At 39.2% G+C, this 23,895-nt stretch overlaps 1 protein-coding gene across 2 annotated transcripts; it reads right to left on the bottom strand.

Annotated features, from left to right (window-relative positions):
* Positions 1-4,369: 4,369 nt before the first annotated feature.
* papss1 (3'-phosphoadenosine 5'-phosphosulfate synthase 1) lies at positions 4,370-23,667 on the bottom strand. Of its 2 annotated transcripts, XM_038713258.1 has the most exons (13): positions 23,401-23,667; positions 21,384-21,498; positions 21,031-21,266; positions 20,094-20,232; positions 18,540-18,658; positions 18,082-18,195; positions 17,056-17,167; positions 13,866-14,071; positions 11,212-11,347; positions 10,540-10,808; positions 8,966-9,195; positions 6,037-6,106; positions 5,371-5,509 (listed from the first exon to the last, which is right to left on the bottom strand). In XM_038713258.1, exons 1-13 carry the CDS (start codon positions 23,458-23,460, stop codon positions 5,504-5,506), a joined length of 1,812 nt encoding a protein of 603 aa, XP_038569186.1. In that variant the 5' UTR covers positions 23,461-23,667; the 3' UTR covers positions 5,371-5,503. The 2 variants fall into 2 exon arrangements, with proteins under 2 accessions (XP_038569185.1, XP_038569186.1); XM_038713257.1 differs by lacking the exon at positions 6,037-6,106 and having other exon boundaries at positions 4,370-5,509; positions 23,401-23,666.
* Positions 23,668-23,895: the final 228 nt, after the last annotated feature.

The following is a 23,895-nucleotide window of genomic DNA, read 5'->3' as shown; positions in this document are numbered from 1 at the left end:
TAAGCCCTGACTTAGCCTGCACAGGGGACGTAGATCGATTTTTGTGCAAAATGCAAATGAGAGATGTCTGATCCTAGTATTTTGGCACTCTATCCATGCCACACACCTCTGTGAAGCTAGGAGGCTCATCTAGAATCTCAAACCAACCATTTTTAGCCATACCAAACACACATCAAACACCAAGCATCTAAATAAGCTTATATCACAACATAAATTGCTATGTGAACACTGTGCATGGCTGTGGTTATTGCCTTCTAGATATCTCTCATCTCATCCTACACCACCGTCTTACCACTCTAAAGAAAGCTCAGCTCCAGTTCTGATCAGCTGTAACTCATATCACTCAAATCATCAAACTCACAGACTCTCTCTAAGTTTTGGTTCGAGAGGAAAAGTGTTGTTTTGGAACAGACGGTCTTTATCATTGTCTACTGGCCAACTCGTTGTAGTTACACAGACATCCAATATACTAAACGATTCATCTGCTCAAGACGAAGAGATATGGCCCACTTCCAGAATGATGAATATTCACTGTTTTTATAAATTTTTCAGTGTTTTGGAAGCTTTAAGTTATTTGGGACGTGGTTGTATGGACAGAAATAGTGTTTTAAAGAAAACTCCTAATACCAGTGAACATATAAACAGTAAATATGGCCAAAACATGGACATTCGCCTGGTTTATTTTAGAAAAATTTTAGAATTATGCATTTAGTTAAGGAGTTATTCCTGATTCATTCTGGGTATTATTGTAGGCGTTTTTCCTGGAAATAGGGGCAAATAGATGGTAGTTACCTACAGGTTAATAAGAACCGTGTATTTCAGGATCAAACTGCCCCTTATAAGCATAACAGTAACTATGTTCACCATATGTCAGAACCTCAGAAAAACCCAGGATTATTTTACCCAAGCTCATGAAACAGTATGTAAGATAGCGCTTTCCACTGCCATCATGAAGGACCAGATGATCGCACACAAACATTCCTGCTGATGAGCACTGACTCTGAACTGCACACACCTCAGAGCCATCGCTGAGGAACACAGATTTCCTTGAATTTTAACCATGTCCTGTATCACTGCATTGCATTTTGCAAAGTAAAGCCTGTTTTTATCATGACTGGCTTTGAATGGAACTCAAACCAGATGGAAGGAAATTGGAGATAAATGCAGCTGGAGTCCATGTAAGAGCAGAACCTTTTGGTGGCATGATGAGACAGCGGTGATGTCATTGCATGTATGATGTTGCAGGCATGCAGATTGGTAGGCTACATGTGTAGAAAACAAAAGCTACACTGGTGACATTTACATACTTTACTATGACTTTTGCAATAAACACAACTATGTTATTTGGTACTAATTGTACATAAGATGGAAGCAATACTCTGAGTCAGAGCACAGATTTACCACCTAATTTATTTGAAAAGGAATCAGGAAAATTATATGGGAGCCATGACAGCTAAATGAAATGTCTAGGTTAAAGTGACTGAGATTTAAACCCAAGAATCAAATATTATATCATACATTATTTTGTAATTTACAACTATGTAGTAAGACTAATTTTACATTTTTGCATGTTTAACTGACCTGGTGTGCACTAAGAGAATATTTAGCTACAGAAAAGTAGCTAAACAGACAGAAAAGTCAGAAAAGTGAGATCATGGTAAGCTCTGGTGACTCTAGCAAGAGAAAATGCCCTTAATGAGTTGCAAGAATCTAGCAAAATGTTGATCTGTGTGTGTGTGTGTGTGTGTGTGTGTGTTAATTAAAAAGTATGTGAACCCTTTTCCTGGACTTACCTGGATTTCTGCATAAATTGGTCATAAAATGTGATCTGATCTTCATCTAAGTCACAAACATTGACTAACACAGTCTGCTTAACTAATACCACACAAACAATTATAAGTCTGGTTTTTATTTAACACATTGTGTAAACATTTACAGTGCAGGGTGGAAAAAGTATGTGAACCCTAGACAAATGACGTCTCCAGAAGCTAATTGGAGTCAGGAGTCAGCCAACCTGGAGTCCAATCAACGAGACAAGATTGGAGGTGTTGGTTAGAGCTGTCCTGCCCTATAAAAAACGTACAATTTAAATTTTGCCTCATGTGAACCATGCCTCAAAGAAAAGAGCTCTCAGAAGACCTAAGATTAATTAATTAAAGAATAATTGTTGACTTGCATGAAGTTGGAAAGGGTTACAAAAGAATCTCTAAAAGCCTTGTGTTTATCAGTCCACTTTAGACAAACTGTCTAAATGGAGAAAGTTCAACACTGTTGCTACTCTCCCTAGGAGTGGCCTTTCTGCAAAGATGACTGAACAAGCACATCGCAGAATGTTCAATGCTAAAGAGTCCTAGTGTCAGCTGAAAACTGACAGATGAAACAGATGTGGACAGATGAAACCAACCAATGTTGAGTTGTTTGCAAGGAACACACAACCTATGTGTGGAGGAAAAAAGGCACAACACACAAACATCAAAACCTCATTCCAACTGTGAGGTATGGTGGAGCGGGAATCATGGTTTCGGGATTCTTCGCTGCCTCAGGGCCTGGGAAGGTTGCTATCACTGATGGAAAAATGAATTCCAAAGTTTATAAAGAAATTTTGCAGGACAATGTAATGCCATCTGTCCGCCAATTGAAGCTCAACAGTAGATGGGTTATGCAAAAGGACAATGACCGAAAGCACAAAAATAAATCAACAACAGAATAGCTTCAGAAGAAGATACTGGAGTGGCACAGTCGGAGTCCTGACCTCAACCCGATTGAGATGCTGTGGCATGACCTCAAGAGAGTGAGATCACACCAGACACCCCAAGAATATTGCTGAACTGAAAAAGTTTTGTAAAGAGGAATGGTCCAAAATTCATACTGACCGTTGTTCAGGTCTGATCTGCAACTACAGGAAACGCTTAGTTGAGGTTATCGCTGCCAAAGGAGGGTCAACCAGTTATTAAATCCAAGGGTTCACATACTTTTACCACCCTGCACCGTGAATGTTTACACGGTGTTCAATTAAAACATAATTGTTTTTTGCATATAATTGTTTGTGTGGTATTAGTTTAAGCAGACTGTATTGTTGTGACTAAGCCTAGATGAAGATCAGATAACATTTTATGACCAATTTATGCAGAAATTCAGGTAATTCCAAAGCGTTCACATACTTTTTCCTGCAACTGTATATATAAACATGAACAACTGCATAAATTAGTAACATTCAACTTCTTAGACTTCTTCTTCACTCAAGTTGCAAACTAAAAAGTCCGGAATAAGTTTAGGATCCTCCAAAAATCCTCATCAAAAAAGTCCCTGGGTTTTATTGCCTCTGATGAAATGTTTGAGTTCTAAATTCTGCCACTCGAGTTGAAATGAGTTGGTGCAGGTGAGTGAAGGCATTTGTGGTGTAAACAGTAGTCAGAACACTACAAATTCTTCTGGCACCTTCAGCCTTTTTTCCCTGGCAGGCTGCCACACTGTAACACCCTCTGAGAGATGAAAAGTTTCAAAGCAAGATCAGATTATGGGGCGAACAAGCTGTAAAGGGACACAGAAGTAAATACACTGTGCAAGCAAGATAACATCAAGAGGTTACAGATACACATAGTAACAGACACCTGCATTACCCAGAGAGCACTGATCTTCTCCAGACAGTGAAAAGAACAACAAAAATCATAAGGCAACCTCTCATCATTTTCTGTGTGAAAAAAGAGCTCTTCTTTTGAAGTTCTACTGAGGAGCCAGCTTGATTACCATTTAAGATTGAACAAGATCTGGTGAAAGGTAGAAAAAACTGCTGCTGGCAGGCTTCTTCATTACATCTTGGAGTTGGATTAGATGAAGTATCTAGGGTATTTCTGACAGAGCCACTCTTCTCTGTCTGGATTTAACCCTGTACATTCCACTTTCACTACACTGCTCCATCTGGGAGCCAGCTGCAGCTCTTTTTTCACAGCGTGCGAGTGTGTCTGAGTCTGATTAGGGTCACTAGAGGATCTGTCTCATTCAATATACAGCTGATTGACCGACTGGAAGGCCACAAAGGTTCAAACAGGCAGTGCCTACGAAACTGTGGAAATTTAAATTTACAGGGTGCACTGTTCATGTATATGACAAAATGCACTTGAAACAGTTTAGTCACAAAGACATGAAGGGACTTAGAGCTATTTAGTTTACACAGGCAGCGAAAAGTTGATGACATCTAAAATACATGAAATTCAGTGCAATCATTCAGTGCAAGCAAAATTAAGTTGAGAATATGTTATGTATTTAAAACTCTTTGGTGTGCTGCAAAAAAAAAAGAAAACAAAAAAACACATATCGTGCATTGTGTGTAAAAACCCCCCAAAGATTACAGAAAGCAAAAGTAAACAAATTGTTCTTTTAGCTAAAAATGGTTTATTGGACAAGGAAGATTACAAATCTGATCCCTTGATGGTAACCATCAACCATATGTTAATACAGGCCAACTCTTAAAAATGAATTACCACATGGAAAATATTAGCAACCCATGAGAACAAATGAAGAAAATGTAACAAAATATCAAGACTGTTAAGTACCAAAACTACATGCACAACACTGTCAAAAACAGAAAACACTGCAATGTTAGGACAGAATAAATATACTAAATAATATGACAAAAAAGTTTTAAAAAGTTTTTCCTAGGAGTTTAGGAAGGTTAGGGTTGCATATTCCAATTTTAAAAAAAAACATTTTATACTGATCTGTTTTGCAAACCATTTCTTGAACTACTGGACTGTTTCAGAGTAACATCAAGACAAGTGGGACAAGAAGCAGGCGTGTGAGTGTTGTCTGTGTCCTAATTCAAACAAGACATAATGTGAGTTCATTTTCTGAAGACCAAGGCACTCGACTTTTACATCAAATACTTGTGTACACCAAATTCTGAGCAATTACCACGGCCACTTGCAAACATACAGTATAAAGCAACTGGGTTTCAGTGGTGAGTTAAGTGAACTTTAGCAGGAGCTAAAATGTTTTAAAATGAGACATCACAAATACTCAACATTCATTCGTTCCTGTATAAGTACTGGTCAACAGTACTTTCTACACAGGTCATTACAAGTCTTGATCTTATATTTTCACACAGTCTTTTCTGTAACCAGCCATCAGAATATACAGTTATAAATGTTAGTGAGAAACACAAGCATCTACTTTCAAAGAAATTCTTTTGTTTGTAAGTTTAGTTAATAAAGTTCATACGGTTAAAACACAAATATGAGACTGAGACCAGTTTCATGACTGACAGCTGTGCGTGGTTTCTGATAGCAGATGAGTGGTCCCCGCATTCGGCGTTTTAAACATCAGTAAAAAAAAACAATGTGTTTTCATGTTTTTTCCTCTAAGATGTGACCTTTAGGCCTTCTCCAGTGACTTATAGTATTCTTTCAGCACAGCCCAAGCCTTCGGCGCCATGAAGCCGTCAGGAGGATTCTCTCCCTCACGAGCCATCTTGCGCATACGTGTGCCTGAGATAAAATCGTAATCTTCATGGCTGCAATTAAAAAAAAACAGAGATTAAGAGTTTTGAGTAACAGGCATATTTTAATCAATGAAAAGATGCTTATCAGCAGCACAGGAAATATGAGCCAACAATAACTGCCTGTTGCTTTAAGAGCGTAGGAGCAGGTCAGTTAGCATTTCTGCAAACACAATCCAAAGTCCCCGGTCCGAGTCATTTAGCATTGTGTATCTGCCAACTCAAAAGTCGATACTGAAATGTGTATCTGACTCACTGAAATAACAGCTCTAGATTACTGCATCTGGCACACTTTGTTTTTCACAAGCTACGTGATCAAAATACTGACGGCCCTTGATTTGGCTTAAATTATTGATTTATGAAATTAATAATAGTTTAACTGGGAATGCAACTCCTGAAACTGACGTGACATGATCAGCTAAAGAGAAGACTTGGTAGACGTATTAAATAAAACACTCAGTGATGCTCTTTGCTAATGAGAAAGAGAGAGCTAGCCGCGTGTGCACTAGTACATTTACACACGCACACTAATTTTCACTCACATATGCGAGCGAAATGCTGCACTGTAGAGTCGGCTGTCCTAAAGGAGAGCAGTGCTGCAACACCGGTAGGCTGAGGTGGACAAAACAGTAGAGTACAGTAAACAAAACATCGGATCCTTTAAAATGACAGGATGACTGTTTGTGTAAGAGAATATTTATATCGCTAAAATCTACGTTTCATTTGCTGACCAATTATGGCAGCTGCTTTATTAGTAATTCCTCCTAAACAACTCTGTGGCTTGATACTGTGACAATCCAGTAAGTACCAGCACGCTAGATGTATCATTTATATGTCTTTGTTTAAGATCCTTTGTGAATCTTTACTACACCATAGTTATTTAGTTTTTAATCCTACAGGCAGAGGCTTAAAGTTAAATTTTCCATTAATGCATGTGAATACACATGGAATAATTATTACATATTATGAGATGTAGTGATTAAGCCTTCAGGGGTACTTGCTTGAGTTTTGTTTTTTGATATTTAATGCAGGCTTTTTTTTCTGGTCTAATTCTGGTGTAAATAACTCCATACAACAACAATCAATTTAGTGTGACAAAACAAATGATGTGTCCACTAATTCTTTTATGTCTTACCGTGAATTTTTGCATATTGCTTGTTAATATCCTGTAATATCTTCTATATTTTTTGCACTCTTTTTTTCTGTTATGATTATAGTTTTATTGATGACATGAGCACTTCTGGTGTCCCCTACACCCACTAGTGCTCTTTGAGGAGAAAATAAGTAATTTAAAAAGGTTAAAGGTGTAACATCAGACATTGAGTAGATTAGTACAACTAACCAATTTCTATTCAATGCAACACTGCCAGATTCTAACGTAAATGTAAACTCATATATTAAAAACAAACAAATGCTAGTTACTACTTTATTTAATAAAGCCCTGACTGTCCAGAAAAGTAAAAAAAATCTGTATTATCACTTTAGGGTATCACACACTACTGTCAAACATCCCCACCACCAAACAGTCTGTCTGCATGAAGGAATGAAGCTGTGATACGCTGGTTGAAATGAAATACCGATTGGAAAATCACATACTGACAGAGTAGTCAGTAGTCATTACGGGTGGTGATGGTGCAGTGGATAAGACACATGCCTTTGGTGTGAGAGACCCAGGTTTAAGTCCACTGTGACACACCAATGTGTCCCTGAGCAAGACACTTAACACTTCGTTGCTCCAGAAGTGTGCGACCTCTGACATAGACAGCAATTGTAAGTTGCTTTGGATAAAAGCGTCAGCTAAATGAATAAATGTAAATGCAATGTAATGTAGTCAGATATTTCCCACTCATCAGATTGTAGATTTCCCTTGTCCAAACATTTTTTGTACACCTAAATCTACTCTACTGTGCCACCTTTATCTGTGACAGACGGCTTCTCACTACAGATTAAGTTCTCCTGGTTCAGAAACGATACTAACAACTTTGTTTGAAGCGAGCAGCCAAAGACAGTGTTCACCTTAGACGGGTGTGGAGCAGAGTACTGGCACAGCTTCACTAGCCTTGTCTATAAATTACTGCCAGAGATAATCAACACGTTTCAGACGTCTTGTTCGCCGACATTTACACGCACCTCCACTAAGCTTACATTCAGAGAGGTTCCTGTCATTGCTATACCATGACACAGATCACGTGGCGTGAGGTAAGGAGCTCCAGGCAAATTCTTCAGGGAACATTTTTATACAGTGTCAAATTAGACACAGCTTGCTGTGATCTGAGCCATTACACTTTATAAAAAAGACTGAGGGGTTTTGCTGGCGATAAGAGTCCGCATTCCTCCTGAAATGTGGCGAGAGGCTGTCTGCGTGCATTAGAGAATAGAATGCCTAACTGAGTGACAACTACAGACTTTGCTCTCTAGCTTTAGCTTTAAAATGATAGCAAGCCATCAGATCAATGGGATTATATCAAAAATGCAGTAAATTGTATATAACAAAAAGAGCAATTTACCAACACATGACATTCTGAAATATGTTTTAAAAGTTCATGTTTTGAGACACCTACAGCATAGCATATACTTGCATATACTTTTAATTTTCTACTCAGGTTTGTACAAAATGTTATTGTTTAGTTTGCCTACAATTCTGACATGTAAATTTAAAATGTTCTCATATTATTTATGATTTTTTTTGTCTGAATTTTTATCCTTCATATTTCTTAATTCTTATTTTTTCACATTTGTCTTAATAAGTACACCTCACTTCACTACACATTTGCTTGTGTAGTGACAAACTATCATTATCATAAGTAAACATACTATTTTTAGTAGCACTAGAAGTCCTAGATGTTCCCGATGAACAAGTCATTTTTTGACTCAACATCATAAATACGCATCATGGAAAACAAAGCATAGCTTTTGATTAGTCTGGCCATATTTAGTTTGAACATTCCTGGCCAAACACAGCTAAAGTTTCATAACCTGATGGTGGAGGTTTGCATCAAATCCGGTTGAGAGGCGGTGAGACTGCATGTTTTTTAGTTAGTCATCATGTGCAGTGTCTTTATACAGACTTTAATTAATGGCAGGTCTCTGTAATTTTTGAGCAACAACAAAGCTCATACTAATCCACAAAACCTTTTAACTGTATAAGAAAGAAAAACAACTCCTGTTATTCTTGGCTTGGCCTTTTACTGTAGATAGAAGAAATTAGTTTTTTTTTAAAACTAGTCAAGCCTAATGAGTAATTAATTATGAGTATGCAGTTTCTGTTTAGGCTGCTGGTTCTAATTGGCCTAAATGAGAGGTATAACTCTGGACTAAATCTACAATGAAGCTATTTAATTTAGTGTTAGTGAGCACTGCCGCTTTTGACTCAAGCCATTTCTGCACTCTATAACCCTAATAAAATTAAATACTATGGGAAACAAGAAAAAGGCTTTAAAATATGAAATTACAACATAAACAAGTACTCACTTTTTGGAGTCATAAAAGTCCATTGCTCTTTTGACCTTGTTGTAAGCAGCGACCTTAAAGGGTACAATCTCCAGGGTGATGAGGCCCGGAGCCATGGTGAGGACCTTGGCCCCATGAGTGGGCTCATACAGGTCCTTTCCTGTGTCAGGGTGGGGCATGCCTGCAGGGTCACGGCCTACGATGTAGAAGTTGGCTCCAGCAACCATTCGAGCTCTGCAATGCCACTGAACCTGTGCCGGGGGGGCAGAAATATTGTAAATACTGGAGAATCATTAAAAACACAAATTTGAAGAAAGAAAATGTATGGAATTCACATTTGCACTTTCTTTTTATTACATTTTACAGCAGATTTGCAAAACATTCCTAATCTAATTAAAACATTTAATTATTAAATTAATTATTCATTTTCAATTGTTACTATTGAATGTATGGCTTGACATCTTCATAAACAGTAGTTCATAGTGATGAAATTGAATCTTTTCTATGTGGTTCAGTTTTCTTTGTGCTCAGGCTCAACCCATTGTATTTGCTGTAGATGGTGTGTAGATTGTAAGGCCCTTATGCACTGTGCATGGTAATCATGCTGCTCTGTTAGTCCAATAAGGAAGTCTCCAAACAACGATTTTATAGAAGAATTATTGTATTTTCATAAAATAAAGATTGTTACCTTTAATGAAATGGTTTATTCCAGATGTTTTTACTTTTAAGAGTGTTTGGAACCTATTTTCAGAGGCGACCTGGCCGTGAGTGCTACAATATCTCACTACGACTCAAAATATTATCTAAAAAAAAATTATGTAGGGTAAAAGTGACATCTTAAAATATAAAACCAGTTAAAAAGAACTCACAGCTACATTTACCATTTTGACTTGGCAAACTTAAGCCCCACACATATTACCCATAGTAATTTCCATTCACCATAAGCTTCAAGGATTTTTTCTGTTTCATCATGAATAATTGTTAAATTTACACATTTCTCCTTGACAGTTGCTATTACTAGTGCCAGAAAGTTCTTGCCCACGTATATTATAGGATCTACAGTTTTCAGATTAGGCTTTCAGTGTGTTGCTAAAGAACATTCTGGCAAGACGAACACTTGATAAGAAGTTTTAATATTTGAGTGGCAGGCAGACCGAGGGTATTTGTTGTTATTAATGGATAAACAAGTTCAGAACAATGATAGTAAAGCTGGAGCTGAGTCTGGCTCTTAAAAACTCCCATTCAGAATTACAAACTAAATAAATTCACTGCCTGACATCTACCAGCCTCCAATCTGCTTTCAATAATTTGCGCCGTAACTTTCCCACCATCATAAGTGAATGATTAAACATTCCCAACTACACAGCTACGCTCAGTCACACAAAGAGGTTTGCATATGGCATGGAAACACTAAACACCGCATCTCGAGACAATTATAAAAACCCCTTTCCTGCCATTTTTCACTCTCAAACATTTGCAGACAGGAAGTATATGACAGTCCTCCTCTCTGTGTCTGTTGTCATTAGTCGCTGCTGCAGTCACATTATTTTGTAACCTCAAGTAACTGCAAATGCAACATTCTTGATAATCTTTACCTCAGTTGGCCCTGCATACATCATGGGTGAAGGAAATATAGCTACGATGGTATAGTCTGGATTCAGGACGCCCTCCTCCAGCACAGCGGCGTGCTGCTTCATTCGCCAGGGCAGCGGCACATCATCGTCCTTGGTCCAGCCTCCCAGTGGGTGAAGCAGCAGAACAGGCCGGCGGTAGCCTCGCTCGATGAGACGCTTGTGGGTGTCCTGCATCAGAAGGGCATGGCCGTTGTGGACTGGGTTGCGGAGCTGGAAGGCAAATACAGCATCTAAATAGAGAGACAGAGGGAGAATGAGAAGGGTTTGTTAAACTGCGACCAAACACATCTGTACAAAACAAACAGAAGGCCACAATGTACCCAGAGATAATCAAGCAGCTAAGTGCCCGGCCACTGAAACCGCATACAGTGAAGGACTGAATCACACCAGAACTTTCTCTCCCATGGCTTGCCTTCTCTGTCTCTTTTACTTCCTTCCCAAAGACTAAACAAAGAAAAAAAGTGAGTGGACTACATAAGTGTCTCCTCTCCTTTTTAAGAAAAAAAAATGTAGAAGTTTCTAAATATTGTCACTACCGTCTCTCTAAAAGTCCTTGGTTTGAAGATTTTATCACCGTTTTTCAGTTTAGTTCAGACAAAAAAAAAAAAATAAACAACAGAACTTGGCCCTTACCTGCATTCATTTCTTTAAACTTCTGTTTGAGCTCCGTGGGCGTCAGCCGGTACTGATCGAGTCCGTCATTCCAGCAGATCCTGTCCAGAACCTGCAGGTCTCCCCCAACCAGCCAGTCCCCACTTTCCATCACCATCTGAAATAGGACTCGCACCGATCATGACAGGGAACACAACTCAAACATAATCCAGACTTAAGACAGTGTGGTCCATAAAAACTTCACTGTGCTGGAGCCAGGCCAGCGTGAATTCTAATAAAACTCCCGAGTTTTTACCCAGTTGCAACCGGGACACACCAGCATAAATCAAAGAGTCTATGTGTTGTTAAACAGTCAACAAAAACTCTCTTCTGCACTTGGCCACATCTACTACCTTAATTTCAATAACAGAGCAGAGACAAAATCAGATTGTATTCCACAATAAAACCTGGTGATGAGCTCATGACCACATTGGAGAGAAAATTTCCCCTCAAGAGATTAATCCAACAATGTCACAGAAGTGCTCAGGAACCAGGCAAAGGCTGCTATTGTTTCAAGCAATATCTTTCGCCTGCCTCTTGTGGCATTTATGAGACCATTGCTAGAGTTACTGAAACACTGGCCTGTGCGATGTTAATGTGATAGGAAGTGACAATTCTCTACAGGCTCGGTAATAAAAGCAACCCAGCTCCACCACGGAGACAGAGAAAACTCAAAACGTCGACCACAAATGAAAACTGAAGTTTGTAGGCGTAGCGAAAAGCCGATTTGGAAGTTGATAAAAAAAATGTCACTTATTTCATTGACATGTAATTTATCATGTGAAAAAAATACATGAAAGCTCTTTGCTAGCCATACTTTACAGACATACTGATTTCAGTATGATCTGGCAAACTATATCTAAAAATATGAAAGCAGTCAGCAGCAGAGGGGTCTGCGTGATGTGATCAATAACAACTTGGCTCCGTCTGTTTTCAGGATTGTGTTGCAATTTGTTTTCCACACCCCAATTAATCCAACCTGTCCGCTGCTGGCCTGAGAAGAGTCATGAAAGACGTTTAACAGTCTTATTCTTTGGAGAGGTCAACAGCATAGACAAGTCGCACTTTATTTCCCCAACACAAGTGAAAGGAAAATATAATGTCTACGTGGATATATCAAAAGGAGCAGGCCTACACACGCGCTCTGTTTAACCGTTTTAAGTGCCTCCGGACTTCATATGTGAAAAGGGCCCTAGCCAAATAAACAGCCACTACACCATGGTTTCCACTGAAGGGGGCTCCTGTCTGACTGACGGACAGGTAAACAGGAAACAGTGGATTAACTACATGTAATACGGAGAAGGTCGTTTCTGGTTGGAAAGAGACAAAAAAAGTTGGAGCTACCAGCGCAGAGGAGTGCTGACAGACTGGCTCCGGTACGGGCAGTTAAAACACACACTTGTGAATACCTACACACACTCTTTAATGAGTGACACCTTAATCACAGCAAGCTGAACACACATATTCAGCTGTGACAGTTTAGAGTGGATAAAGAATGACAGTTGTGGAAATACAGAGTCTCTGCAGCGTGTGTTTAAAGTCAGCACTGAAGCATCAGGTGTTGATACTGGAGATCCATGGTACCAATTTATGAAACTGGCAGCCTCTCGCATCTTAAAACACATTAGCAAGCCAGAGACAAGAAAAGATATCTGATAAGATTCAAAATAATGACCAACTGTGCTGAAATATTGAGACTGCTGTGGTCTAGTATTCAAGTTAACCTCCATCCAGAAATTTCAGCAGCATGGGGATTTAAAACGAGCTAATGACGTTCACAGTTAGTCTGATCCCAGGGAGTAAAATCCCCAAATACCACGTAGGTTACTATTAGCTTTGTCTTACACTTTTGCCAATATAGAAGTTGCTAACCAACTGCACTAATCCTGAAAACAATGGCATCTAAAATTAGCACGACAAGCGACTTTTTTAAAGTAACCTTGTACCCCGGTCCAAGCTGATGGATTTAGAAATCTGACAACTATCTTTGTCTGCAACACCAGACTGTTTCATTCTTTTCCAGCTACAAGTGGCCAGTGCCACTTTCCGCGGGGGGTGTGCAGGATTATTTCAGGACGTTATCTCACCACTGAGTCTACCTGAGCCCCACAGCAGTCGATAGGACACAGATGGAAACAATTCCCTGGTATATTTGGAGAAGGGTTGGGTGAGCGGAAAGGTAGAAGCTGGCAGGGACTGCACGGCCTGTTGAGCCTCGCAGTACAATGTCAAATACATTTGGTGGAGGCTGGGGGAGAGAATCAGCATCCAAATATAACACCTGCAAAATGAGGGTGGACCAAAAAGATCAAGTGATTACACTGGGCGTCCTGACAGATTGTGAGAAAAGCTCCACTCCTCCACCTATTCAGTCTTTCCATAAGCAAAGTGAAAAGGCCAGCTCTCGGATCTGTGTTCTATCAGTGCTGAATCCAGGGAGGCAGTCTGCTTTTGCATGCAGAGTGTTTATCACATAGCAGACTGAGACAGACCGTCTGCAGCGCTGCTCAGCAAATCCCCCAAGGTTGAGCTTTTGGGGGGTGTTTGTAGCATTTCCAGCATATAAGCCCATATTGTAAATTCAGTTTTCAGAGAATGAAAACTTTGACCCTGAACGAGTCATCTCAGAAATGTACCTTGATGTAGGGGTGGTCCTTGCAGGTGGTGCCCCACTGGCGAGCACATCGCTCTTCTTTGCGGTGTTCATAAAACTCAGGGTTGCGAAGGATGGCCACTCGCCTGCCCCCGTAGACCAAGGCTATAGCTGTCACGCCATCTAAACGCTCTTTATCTGCAGTAGACACCGGCAGCACCACAGGCACTGACAGGTTGATGACACCACCTAGAACAATGGAGAATAAAAAACAGTTGTGAGGCAGAAAGAAAATACATTAGGGCTGCAATTAACTCTTATTTTCATTACTGAGTAATCTGCTGGTCGTTTGCTTGAGTAATCAGTTGACCTTTTTTGTCTAAAAATGTCAGAAAAAGGTCAAATATAAACATCATAATGTTTGCATCATATATATATATTTTTTTTTTATTTCCTCAAAAGCAACATATTTAAATTCCTTGTTTTGTCTGACAGTCAGTCCAACACCCAAAGATATTCAGTTTACTATCAAGTGCAGTTCAAGGATATCAATATAAACACAGTCTATTTACCATGAGTATGACAGAATTGAAAATGAATGTTGGAAAAATTACAGACATGAATTATTTATGCAGATTAATTTGTTGTCAACAAATCGAGAATAAATAAATTGTGGTAGTCATCATCTGGTGAGTAAACACTGATTCCACACATGACGCAAACTTTATGATCCTCTAGTTCAAGCTACATTAAAAGCTCCCTGTGGAGTTTATGACCATTAGTAGCACTATGGAGCAGCGTTTTTGCAAGTGGGTCCCCCATTTGTTTGTTTAATGCTCACGGGCATGATACACAGTCCTGCCTTTTCCTGTATTTTCAAACTACAGTGGAAATCACAAGGGAAATAAGCCTGGTTTTACTGTGTTTTCACCCTCTGATTTTTACAGTGCAGTGTGATGGGTTTTTAACCATCAAATAAAGTCATTTATCATCATTATGGTAAATAACATACCAAGAAGTGAAGAAGCAGTGAAGAAGACGACTAACAAGCTAGCAAACATGGATGTACATGTTTAGCAAATTAAGATTTGTTTTTTTAATCTCTCTTTAATCGTCTTTGCAAATCTTTAACAAGGAAGGAAATGCATTCAATACACCTCAAGGATGGACACAATGTGTTTAAATAGGAAACCCTGAATTTAAACAGAACTTTTGTTTGTTTACAAAAAAAACTCCACAGGCCACTTTTAATATCAGATAACAATCCCAGAAAAACAATGTAAAGGCTCCCAATGCAAAGCACTGAGACACTGAGAACAGACATTCTACAAAAGGCATGTTAAAATCTTCAAAGGTCAGGTATCAATAAAGCAGCTCAACCATTCTAATTAAGTCTCCATTCCATACCCTTTCAGCTAAATGTGAAATGTACAGCTAAACCACAGTCTACAGTGAGTCTTCAAGGCTGCAATTTAAGTAGCTAGTGGAGAAAAATCCCCTCTTAAATTAAGCTTTCTCATTTTCTGAATTGAGTTGTGTAGTGACAACAGACTGTTGGCGGGTTCATTTGCCATCCAGGTTGATGAAAATGTTTGGTCCGGCACACTTTTCACATCACATCAGATCAAATGCAATGGAAAGAGGAGGGACGCCGACTGCTGCACAACCCCCCCCCCCCCCCCCCCTCGTCCCTTCTGTCACAGCGTAGAGCTGACAGCTGGTTCCAATAAAACACGCACACACTAGACTGTCAAATGTGCGAGCGAGAGAGAGACACGCACAAGCTTGAATTTGGGCCTCTGCTTATTTTTGCAGACTATCTGATTAATCAAACGTGCAGTTTTCTGCTTCCCAAACAGTTTTAGTGTTATAGTGGGGGCGATCAATCATTTCACTGTCAAATCTCTGGAAGGAAGTGAAAACGGACAAATGGTGGTGTGTGGTGTCAATCAATACAGAAGCCTCTTCCTCCGTCTCCCTCTTCCCCCGGACAAACAGGAAAGAGGGAATCAAGACTTTTCACATCAATATATATTTTTTACTCTATCTGTCTATACAGCTTGGTTTCTCAGGCTAGCTATCTTTCTGGGGAAATAACTTAAATCATCTGTGAGTTTGCTCAAAGTTGTAAGAACTGGATGTTTTTTTCATTCAGTGAGGACAGCAGTTGTAATATATACCTGTCAAAATCTGAAAATGAAATACAGGCTATGTTAACTTTCAATTTATTTTATGTAATTTTGATTTGACTGTGTGTGCGTGTCAAAATATTTGGCATCACAACACAAAACTGAGGTTTGAGTGGTCATATGGGCAATAAAAGTAAATTGACTTTTTCTTGGAATTTCAAAAAATGAGAAATTGCTGTAATTACACCAAGAGACTCTGCACCCAATGTTATATCCGTATTCTAGAAAGTGCCAAATACCAAGGCATTCCTCAGACCTGGGTGCAAATAACAACCCTATTCACGAGATCATCATTCTTAAAATTCTGCATCTAACTCAACTTAATTCCTGATTACATCAGTGTGTCATTCTGACACCTAACCAAGATGTATATCACTGCTGTATAGTGGAGCACTTCTTCAGCATGTCAGCCAGCAAGCCTCAATTAAACCTCCAACAGCACAATGGAGGGACAGGGAGGGAATATCTGTTAATCTAATTTAACGCCTCATGTAATCAGAGTGCTCATTTTTTATTGGCAATTGGGGGGGGGGGCTAGAGCGGACAGACCCAAATAAGCTCATACAGTGTCAAATGACAGACATGAATAAACCCTTTAGCTAAGAGCTAAGAAGTAAAATTTAAAAAGGACAGGTTGACTGAGAGCACATCTTGGTGCTCACATGCTCAATTTCTAGTATATATGGAGGACATACAGCGATGGTAGCCACAGAAATATATTCATAAATATAACGTTTAAGTTCAGTTGTAAGAAATGTGTAATGATGTCCCGATAAAGAGACATCCCCAATTTCTGAGTACTCCATTTTGTGAGCACTCATCTCCATCTAGTGCCATTTCTCAAGTATGGCAACACTGAATTTTACAATGAAATCTTAAAGCCGAGGTTACACCCCCTCCCCTACAGGCCTACTTCCAAAGCTACTCCACCAAAACACACTTGAATGTGCTGCTAGGTAGGGAGGTAGACAGACAGGTAAGCCTAAAATAAATGGTCTCACTTCAACATTTCATATTTCTTGAAATACATTAATGACATCTTACCATCCAGCAGACAGTCAAAATGAAGACACTGCAAATACTCTCTCTCTCTCATAAAGCCATTCAGAGGAGTGGCCCAGCCTTCAGCCAGCACCTGCACCCACTGCATGTCCACCTGAGGATCATCCACACAATCACATACAGTGTGTTACATACTGAGCAACAACGCTGTCAGTGCCCAATCCGTACTGCCTGCCGGATCCGTTGTGCACATGCGCAAAAGTGGTTCAGTTAAAGAAGGTTACCGCAAATCTGCCTTTTCAAAATGATCCAACTAAATCATTCAAATCAAAAATTCAAAATGTTTTTTTAATCAGTGGGGATGATTAGATTATTAGACGAGACTGTTCACTATGATGTAATAGGAATATACTTAAGATATGAAAAATCTTATTCAACAGCACATTTTAATTTCTAACAATGACAACAATCTAACAATGTAGCAACACAAAGGAGGCTAACCCTAGCTGCTAGCACATTCGCCGTCATGCATACAATCACTGACTTAGGTTTAGGCACACAACCCTGTGATGGTTAGAGTAACGGGCTTGGGGGAGCTGTCAACGCCTTTTATACTAATGTAGCTAGTTACCTAGACAGGGCGTCGCATACAGATGCGCACAGGGGCATCTCATACGGACACTAAAGAGTACCTTTTGCATCAAACAATTCTTTGTCAGCCTTTCTGAAAGTGTCAGTATTTGACGCCCTGTGATAAGAAACTTACAACAACACACATGTAATTATGAACAGGCACATTTGTCGTAACCTTCTTTGATGGACAGGACCCCTTTGGTGCATGTGCAGATAGGGATCCGGCAGGCAGTGCGGATTTGGTACCTACAAACGTATCATATATGTTTCAAATTAAAAGGATATATACAAATGTAGCAGTTGCTTGCTCAATGGTTAATAACTGCTCTGTATACACAAATGCAAATATATACAATAGACAAAGGCTATCAGTTGTTATTTAGCTTCATTTCTTTATTAAGATTGATCAAAATGAAAAGTGAAAATCAGAAGCACCTTCCCAATCTGTACAGCAGGCAGAGTCTCTGCATCAGCCTTAGCCAGGTCCAGTTTATTCTCCTGAACGTACAGCTCTTTCACTTCATAAGATGCATCGACAGGAACTATATCCTGCAAAATCAAAATAATGTGAAATGAATTGTTAGAAATAGATCATTACAAAACTTTCTGCATAATCAAGACTATCGTAAAGGTTTACTTATCCCTAAAGAATAATCATTTTACTTGACGTCAACAATCATACAAATATGAAGCTTCACTGCCCCCTAGTGACCAACAGCAGAACGATTTCACATTTTTATGAATCGTCTGAACTTCAAGCCTCTGGCCATCTCTGAAACGGTCGCACAAATATTCTTTGAAGGGTGCATAGCCAAAAAAGACAACAGCAGCTGATTCGAAGAATGATGCACATATTTTAAAACATGTCAATTCAGGACATTTCTTCCTCTCACCCTCTCCTGAAGCAGGTCAATAAGCTGCTGTATGCACTCATTCACACTGCAGGAGTCGGTCTTCAGCACCAGCTCTGGAGCCTCTGGCTTCTCGTACTCAGAGTCAATTCCAGTAAAACCTGATGAAATAAACGGTATTAAATGCACAGTCAGAGCTTTATCTTCTATACAAAAAATGACATGAAAAGCTTATTTCTCTTCCATTTCCATTTTTGTATGGATTTGAAATGATTTACGGAATAGGTATCCTGTCACAATGCCTAAAACATCAGCACCTGTAATCAATAATCACACAAAAATGATTAATAACTACTTTTCCATACTTCATCCAGAATCAAGAATTACTACACGAGTTTCTTTAATGGTTTAAGTGGGATGCAGCCAGGAAAATGCAATTTAATGAGAAAACCGTGATTTAAATTACAATAAATCAAGGTAGAGATTCAGAGAACTGATCGGGACTGATTTGCATTCCATTAATAAACAAATGTCTCCACTACTGACAGACAGAAGGGAGACTAATCAAAGGCCAATCTGCAGAAATGACACACAACGGGGAAAACTGGGTTAACATCTCACGCTTGTGAGATCTTATGTGATAAGAAACACTTCCTCTATCAGTGTTGCATCAGTTTCATTGTCACTGTCATGACATTTCTGTGTCATATCATAAGCATTAGCACTGGGCGTTATATAAAGTCACAGAAAACAATATATATATAAATAAACTTGTCTTCTGGACTTTCCCTCCCGTGGTTCCGGTCACAGCAGCAGCTGCGCCGCATGTTGAGGAGGCGTGTTGACGATGTAGCCTATTAAAATAAAAGCAACGAGGTAGCTAATGAATGACATCTCCCTGGTGTGTTCACTGTCGCTTTACCTGGTCCGCTCTTGTAAAATATCCACTGTGGCGCGACTTGTAACATAACTCTGTTTCTCTGAAAAGTGCTACAATGTGTCGCTTAACCAGGACGGCCCGCCGAAATAAAGTGTCTTCAACAGTGTCGACCGGCACTGTGTCTCCCCCCACATTGTTAGAGAGTTTGTGAGTAGATGGCTGAGTGCAGATGTAGAGGGAGGGATGGGGCTGCACGGTGAGGGAGAGAGAGGAGCAAACGCTGGCAGGAAACAAAATGATTAACTCAACATCAAACTATAATCGGTATAAACAGTATTTTATGTCTTTTGAAATTATATCGGTATACCTCATTATACCAATATACCGCCCAGCCCTAATAAGTATTAGCACAAACAGAAAGTGTAGACAATTATGGTAACAGCAGAAGTCACACTCATCAAAATGTAAATGCATTGCGAGTTACAGAGTAACTCAAAAAACAAAGTTTTAGATTTGCCCTCTGTTTTGTGTTTGACAACAAAGTATCATATGGAAGTACAATTTCGCTGAATCTCTTTAAGGTCCGGGGGTCAGAGTACTATGTACATATGTCACTATATGTCAGTCCAAGTATGAACCCTGACTGTCCTGATCAAATAACCAGGCCTAGGATCTACTGACGCACTGCACATGAAAAGCATTACACAGTACTCCACCTCTTATCTCCCCGGCTCGGGCTCTCTTGTACAGCCCCTTCACATCTCTCTGCTCACAGACATCCAGGGGAGCATCCACAAACACCTCAAAAAAAGGCAGCCCTGCAGCCTCATGGATCTTCCTGGCATTAAGGCGATCCTGACAGACAAGAACCAAATACACAGCGAGACATGATTTAGCAATGACTTAGGGAAAGACAGCCATGTTATTAAGGCTCATTGGGTTTGGTTTTTACCGACCAAAAATGCTTTCTGCTGCAAGAGGGTGCCATTCACCGCAGTAAATAAAATCCTATAGCAGCAAGCAAAGCTCAGAATTGGCTTCCCATAACAGACAGTAAAAGTAAAAAGAGAAAACACAAATAAGCTGCTAATCATGCACTACAGTCCTTCACTGTAATTAGAAAAATAAAGAGTTGTCAATATTGTAAAGAACTTGTAGTAAGTAATTAAAATCTTATTTTAGTTTATTTTTTTCTTTATTCAAAATTACAATTGATAAATTCACGTTTGTAAATAATAACTCAAGTCAGCCTGGTATGTGTAAAATTCATAACTTCCAAATTGGAAGGGGCCTTAAATCAGATCAGAATACTTTTCAGAAATACTTTATTGGTCCCCGAGGGGAAATTCTTTTCTTCAATTTCAGCAGGATAATGATGATGATGAGACACATGATCAGTAATTATTATTAACAAAGATCATTAAGTAATCCAAAAACCAATGTGAAATGTACAGTGCTGTAAAAGCATTAGCCTGGTAGTGCTAATTCCCAAAATAGACCAAAACGATTCACAGAAGGGACAGAATTTTTCCAAATATGGTCCAATAAAGATTATATAACAGAATGAGAGCCAAATTCACTTGAGACTCGCAGGCCAGCAACATTTATCCCTGTCTCATTCCACTCTGGTGCTTTCATTGGAAAGTCACTTACCCTGCTGTAGGGAGAGATGAAGCTGGCGATACAGACCAGACCAGCATCAGCAAAAAGCCTGGCCACCTCAGCAATGCGTCTAATGTTCTCTTCACGGTCCTCTGGGCTGAAGCCCAGGTTTTTGTTCAGCCCCTGACGGATGTTGTCCCCATCCAGTGTGTAGCAGGGGATACCGTGACACACCAGGTACTCCTCCAGAGCCATGCTCACTGTGGTCTTCCCCGCACCGGACAAACCTTTGGCACGGAAGGAAACAGCATTATGAAACAGCTATAAGATGGATATACATATGCAGAAATGATACCTTGAACTTTGGTTTTGTAAATCAAACCTGCTGACATGTCATAACCTACCACTCAGCCAAACGGTGCATCCTCTGAACCCTCCTCTTGTGCCCACAACCTGCCCACGCTTGTTTCGACTGACATGATGAGCTTGATAGGTGACATTAGTTGCACGCTGCATTCCCTGAAATGACACAGATTTACTATAAATTAACTCGCATTACATAATTATACAATCTTATAAAAACTTTTTTTAACCAAATTAAAAGATAGGTCAAGTCTAAGAAACTTAAGTTGTCAGAAAGCATCTTTAAAGTTGCTTTAAAAATTTTTTCAGAAGTGTGTAGGTTATTCTATATTATGAAGAAATATTATATTATGTTTATATTCTCAATTAGCTATTTTGTTTACAGAATGTCAACAAATAATGAAGAATATCAATTATAATTTTCCATATCCCAATGTGATAACATCAGAATCAGCCAAGTAGGTCTATGTGTACACATTGACTTTTCCCAGACAATTCCAAGAACAATTTACAGGAAGATCGAGACAGACACACAACTAAAAACAAATATAGAATTAGGGGGCTACTTACAGTATATGCATAGAAGTTTACATGTTTATATACAAGGTAGATTATATACAGCATGCTTAGATTTATATTTGACAATGATGAATCTGTGTTTTTTAACTACGAAATATATAATTTATAATTTGTAGTTGCAGTGCATGTTTTAGTGTTACAGGGCTATTGCACAGGATTATTTCCTGACACTTCCTGACTGATATTATCACTGTCAAATATAACTAAGCTTGCTGTACCTAATAATAACAGCAGTTTTATTTGTATAGCACTTTCTTTTCAATACAGGTATCAAAGTGCATTACAACAATCAATATAAAACACATAAACAAGTCAAAATAAAATAAAAGCTAAAATAAAAAAAGGCATCACCCAATAAAAGCCCTGTCTACTTTGATTTTCTGCCTAGACCTTGAAACTGGTTAGTTCCTCAGACCTCAGTTTGTGTCCTGGCTCATAGGGGGCAGGCCAGCGCAAGAATGCAAAAACTTTTCCATATCCCAAAATTTTTTGAGTTATAGGCAAGAGGAGATAAGAGTATGGGTGAGTTTCTTCAGATCAGTGAGTGAAATAAAGTATTTTTTGCATTGTCTGTTTACTTTGTCCTTGTTCTCAGCTGGATGCCCATTTCTGTGTAAATACATTAAGAGCAACAAAAACCCAGACTCAGATTCCTTCAATGTGTACACAAACTTGGCCAATACAGCTGATCCTGTTCATCATAGTGATGGCAAATTGCTTGTTTTATCCAACCACAAGTCCAAATATCCAGACGGTTTACCATGACATACATTATGACTGTGATAAGGCTTGAAATGCTGACATTTGAGAATGCTGGCCTTTTTCTTTTAAAATAATTTGATTGTTGATATGTTTGTGTGTTTATTGTGTTATTGTTTGTGTTGTTTGATGAATGTTGCAGAACCACAGCCTATGACGTATATATTTGTATCACTGATGTATGTAAATACTGTGGTTCATAGTTAGGAGAACTCTTTGAAAAACTCTTTTTCAGCCTTGAGTCACAGTGGGACAGAAAGAGAGAAACATATTTTTCACAGGTTTAGCCTTAAAATTATTGAACTGTAATCATTAAAGTTACTCAAACAGGAATGTGCACGCAGCTCTATGTTGCCTCGTAAAAGCAAACAAGGTTTTGCAATGAGTATTTCGCTGGAACTGATATTGGAACCATCGGTTATGTTATCACAGCTGCAAGTGCATTAACCAAACAGTTGATGCCCTTCCATTAACTTCATTAGCAGTTGAATGATTAGCCACATTTTCCGTCATGGCGCTGCTAGCACCCACTGAGGCGTTGAATGTACCGGTACCAGCTAGCATCACTGTACGGCACTAACGTTATAATGTTGCGCATTCAAATTAGCTAGCTGTTTGACCGGTTAGCGTGTTAGCTCATTCCTAACTGGTTAATGGAGGTGGACGGACGCAAAGAATTCAATTTGTTGAATTAACACAACTTGGCAGAAGAATACTCACCCAGTTCTCAGCAGCGTTGCTCAGCTTCTGTTTCTTGTGCGAGTTACCATACGTATCCATCGCGGGCAGCAGTCAGCGGCTGATTCAACTGTCTTCCTCTTTAAATAGTACACAAAAAAGGCAAACCGCCGGGCTCTTTGTTTAGTAAGTTACAGGTATCGCTTGATTTATTTATTTTTGCCACAGGTATCTCCAGTGAATGGAGGAGCCCAGAGCCGAGGAGCCTGGCTGGCACAACAACCGGGAAGAGCTCCCCGAGTAGCCACGTCACCAGCGACGGAATGACGCATTTCCTGTGCAAAACTAACAATCAAAAAAAAAAAAAAAAAAAAAAAAAAAAAAAATATATATATATATATATATATATATATATATATATATATATATATATATATATATATATATATATATATCAAGATCATCTGATCTGATGTCAGTGTTGTTTCGTCATCGCCTCTCAGCGCAGGAACTGCCTTGATGACTCAACTGATCTGC

This window comes from Micropterus salmoides, unplaced genomic scaffold, assembly GCF_014851395.1.
Source record: "Micropterus salmoides isolate LMB-PRFRI ecotype aquatic unplaced genomic scaffold, ASM1485139v1 Ms_hic_scaffold_12, whole genome shotgun sequence".
NCBI classification, from domain to species: Eukaryota; Metazoa; Chordata; class Actinopteri; order Centrarchiformes; family Centrarchidae; genus Micropterus; species Micropterus salmoides.
The sequence above is the reverse complement of the archived record's forward strand: the minus strand, read 5'-3'. Positions and strand labels throughout refer to the sequence as shown.

Coding starts and splice junctions, on each gene's coding strand:
- papss1 (XM_038713257.1), bottom strand. CDS start 23,460: ATGGATACGTATGGTAACTCGCACAAGAAACAGAAGCTGAGCAACGCT. Junction 21,267..21,383: donor ATGCACCGTTTGGCTGAGTG/GTAGGTTATGAC, acceptor TCCGTGCCAAAG/GTTTGTCCGGTGCGGGGAAG. Junction 10,809..11,211: donor GTTTAAAGAAATGAATGCAG/GTAAGGGCCAAG, acceptor CTCTCTATTTAG/ATGCTGTATTTGCCTTCCAG.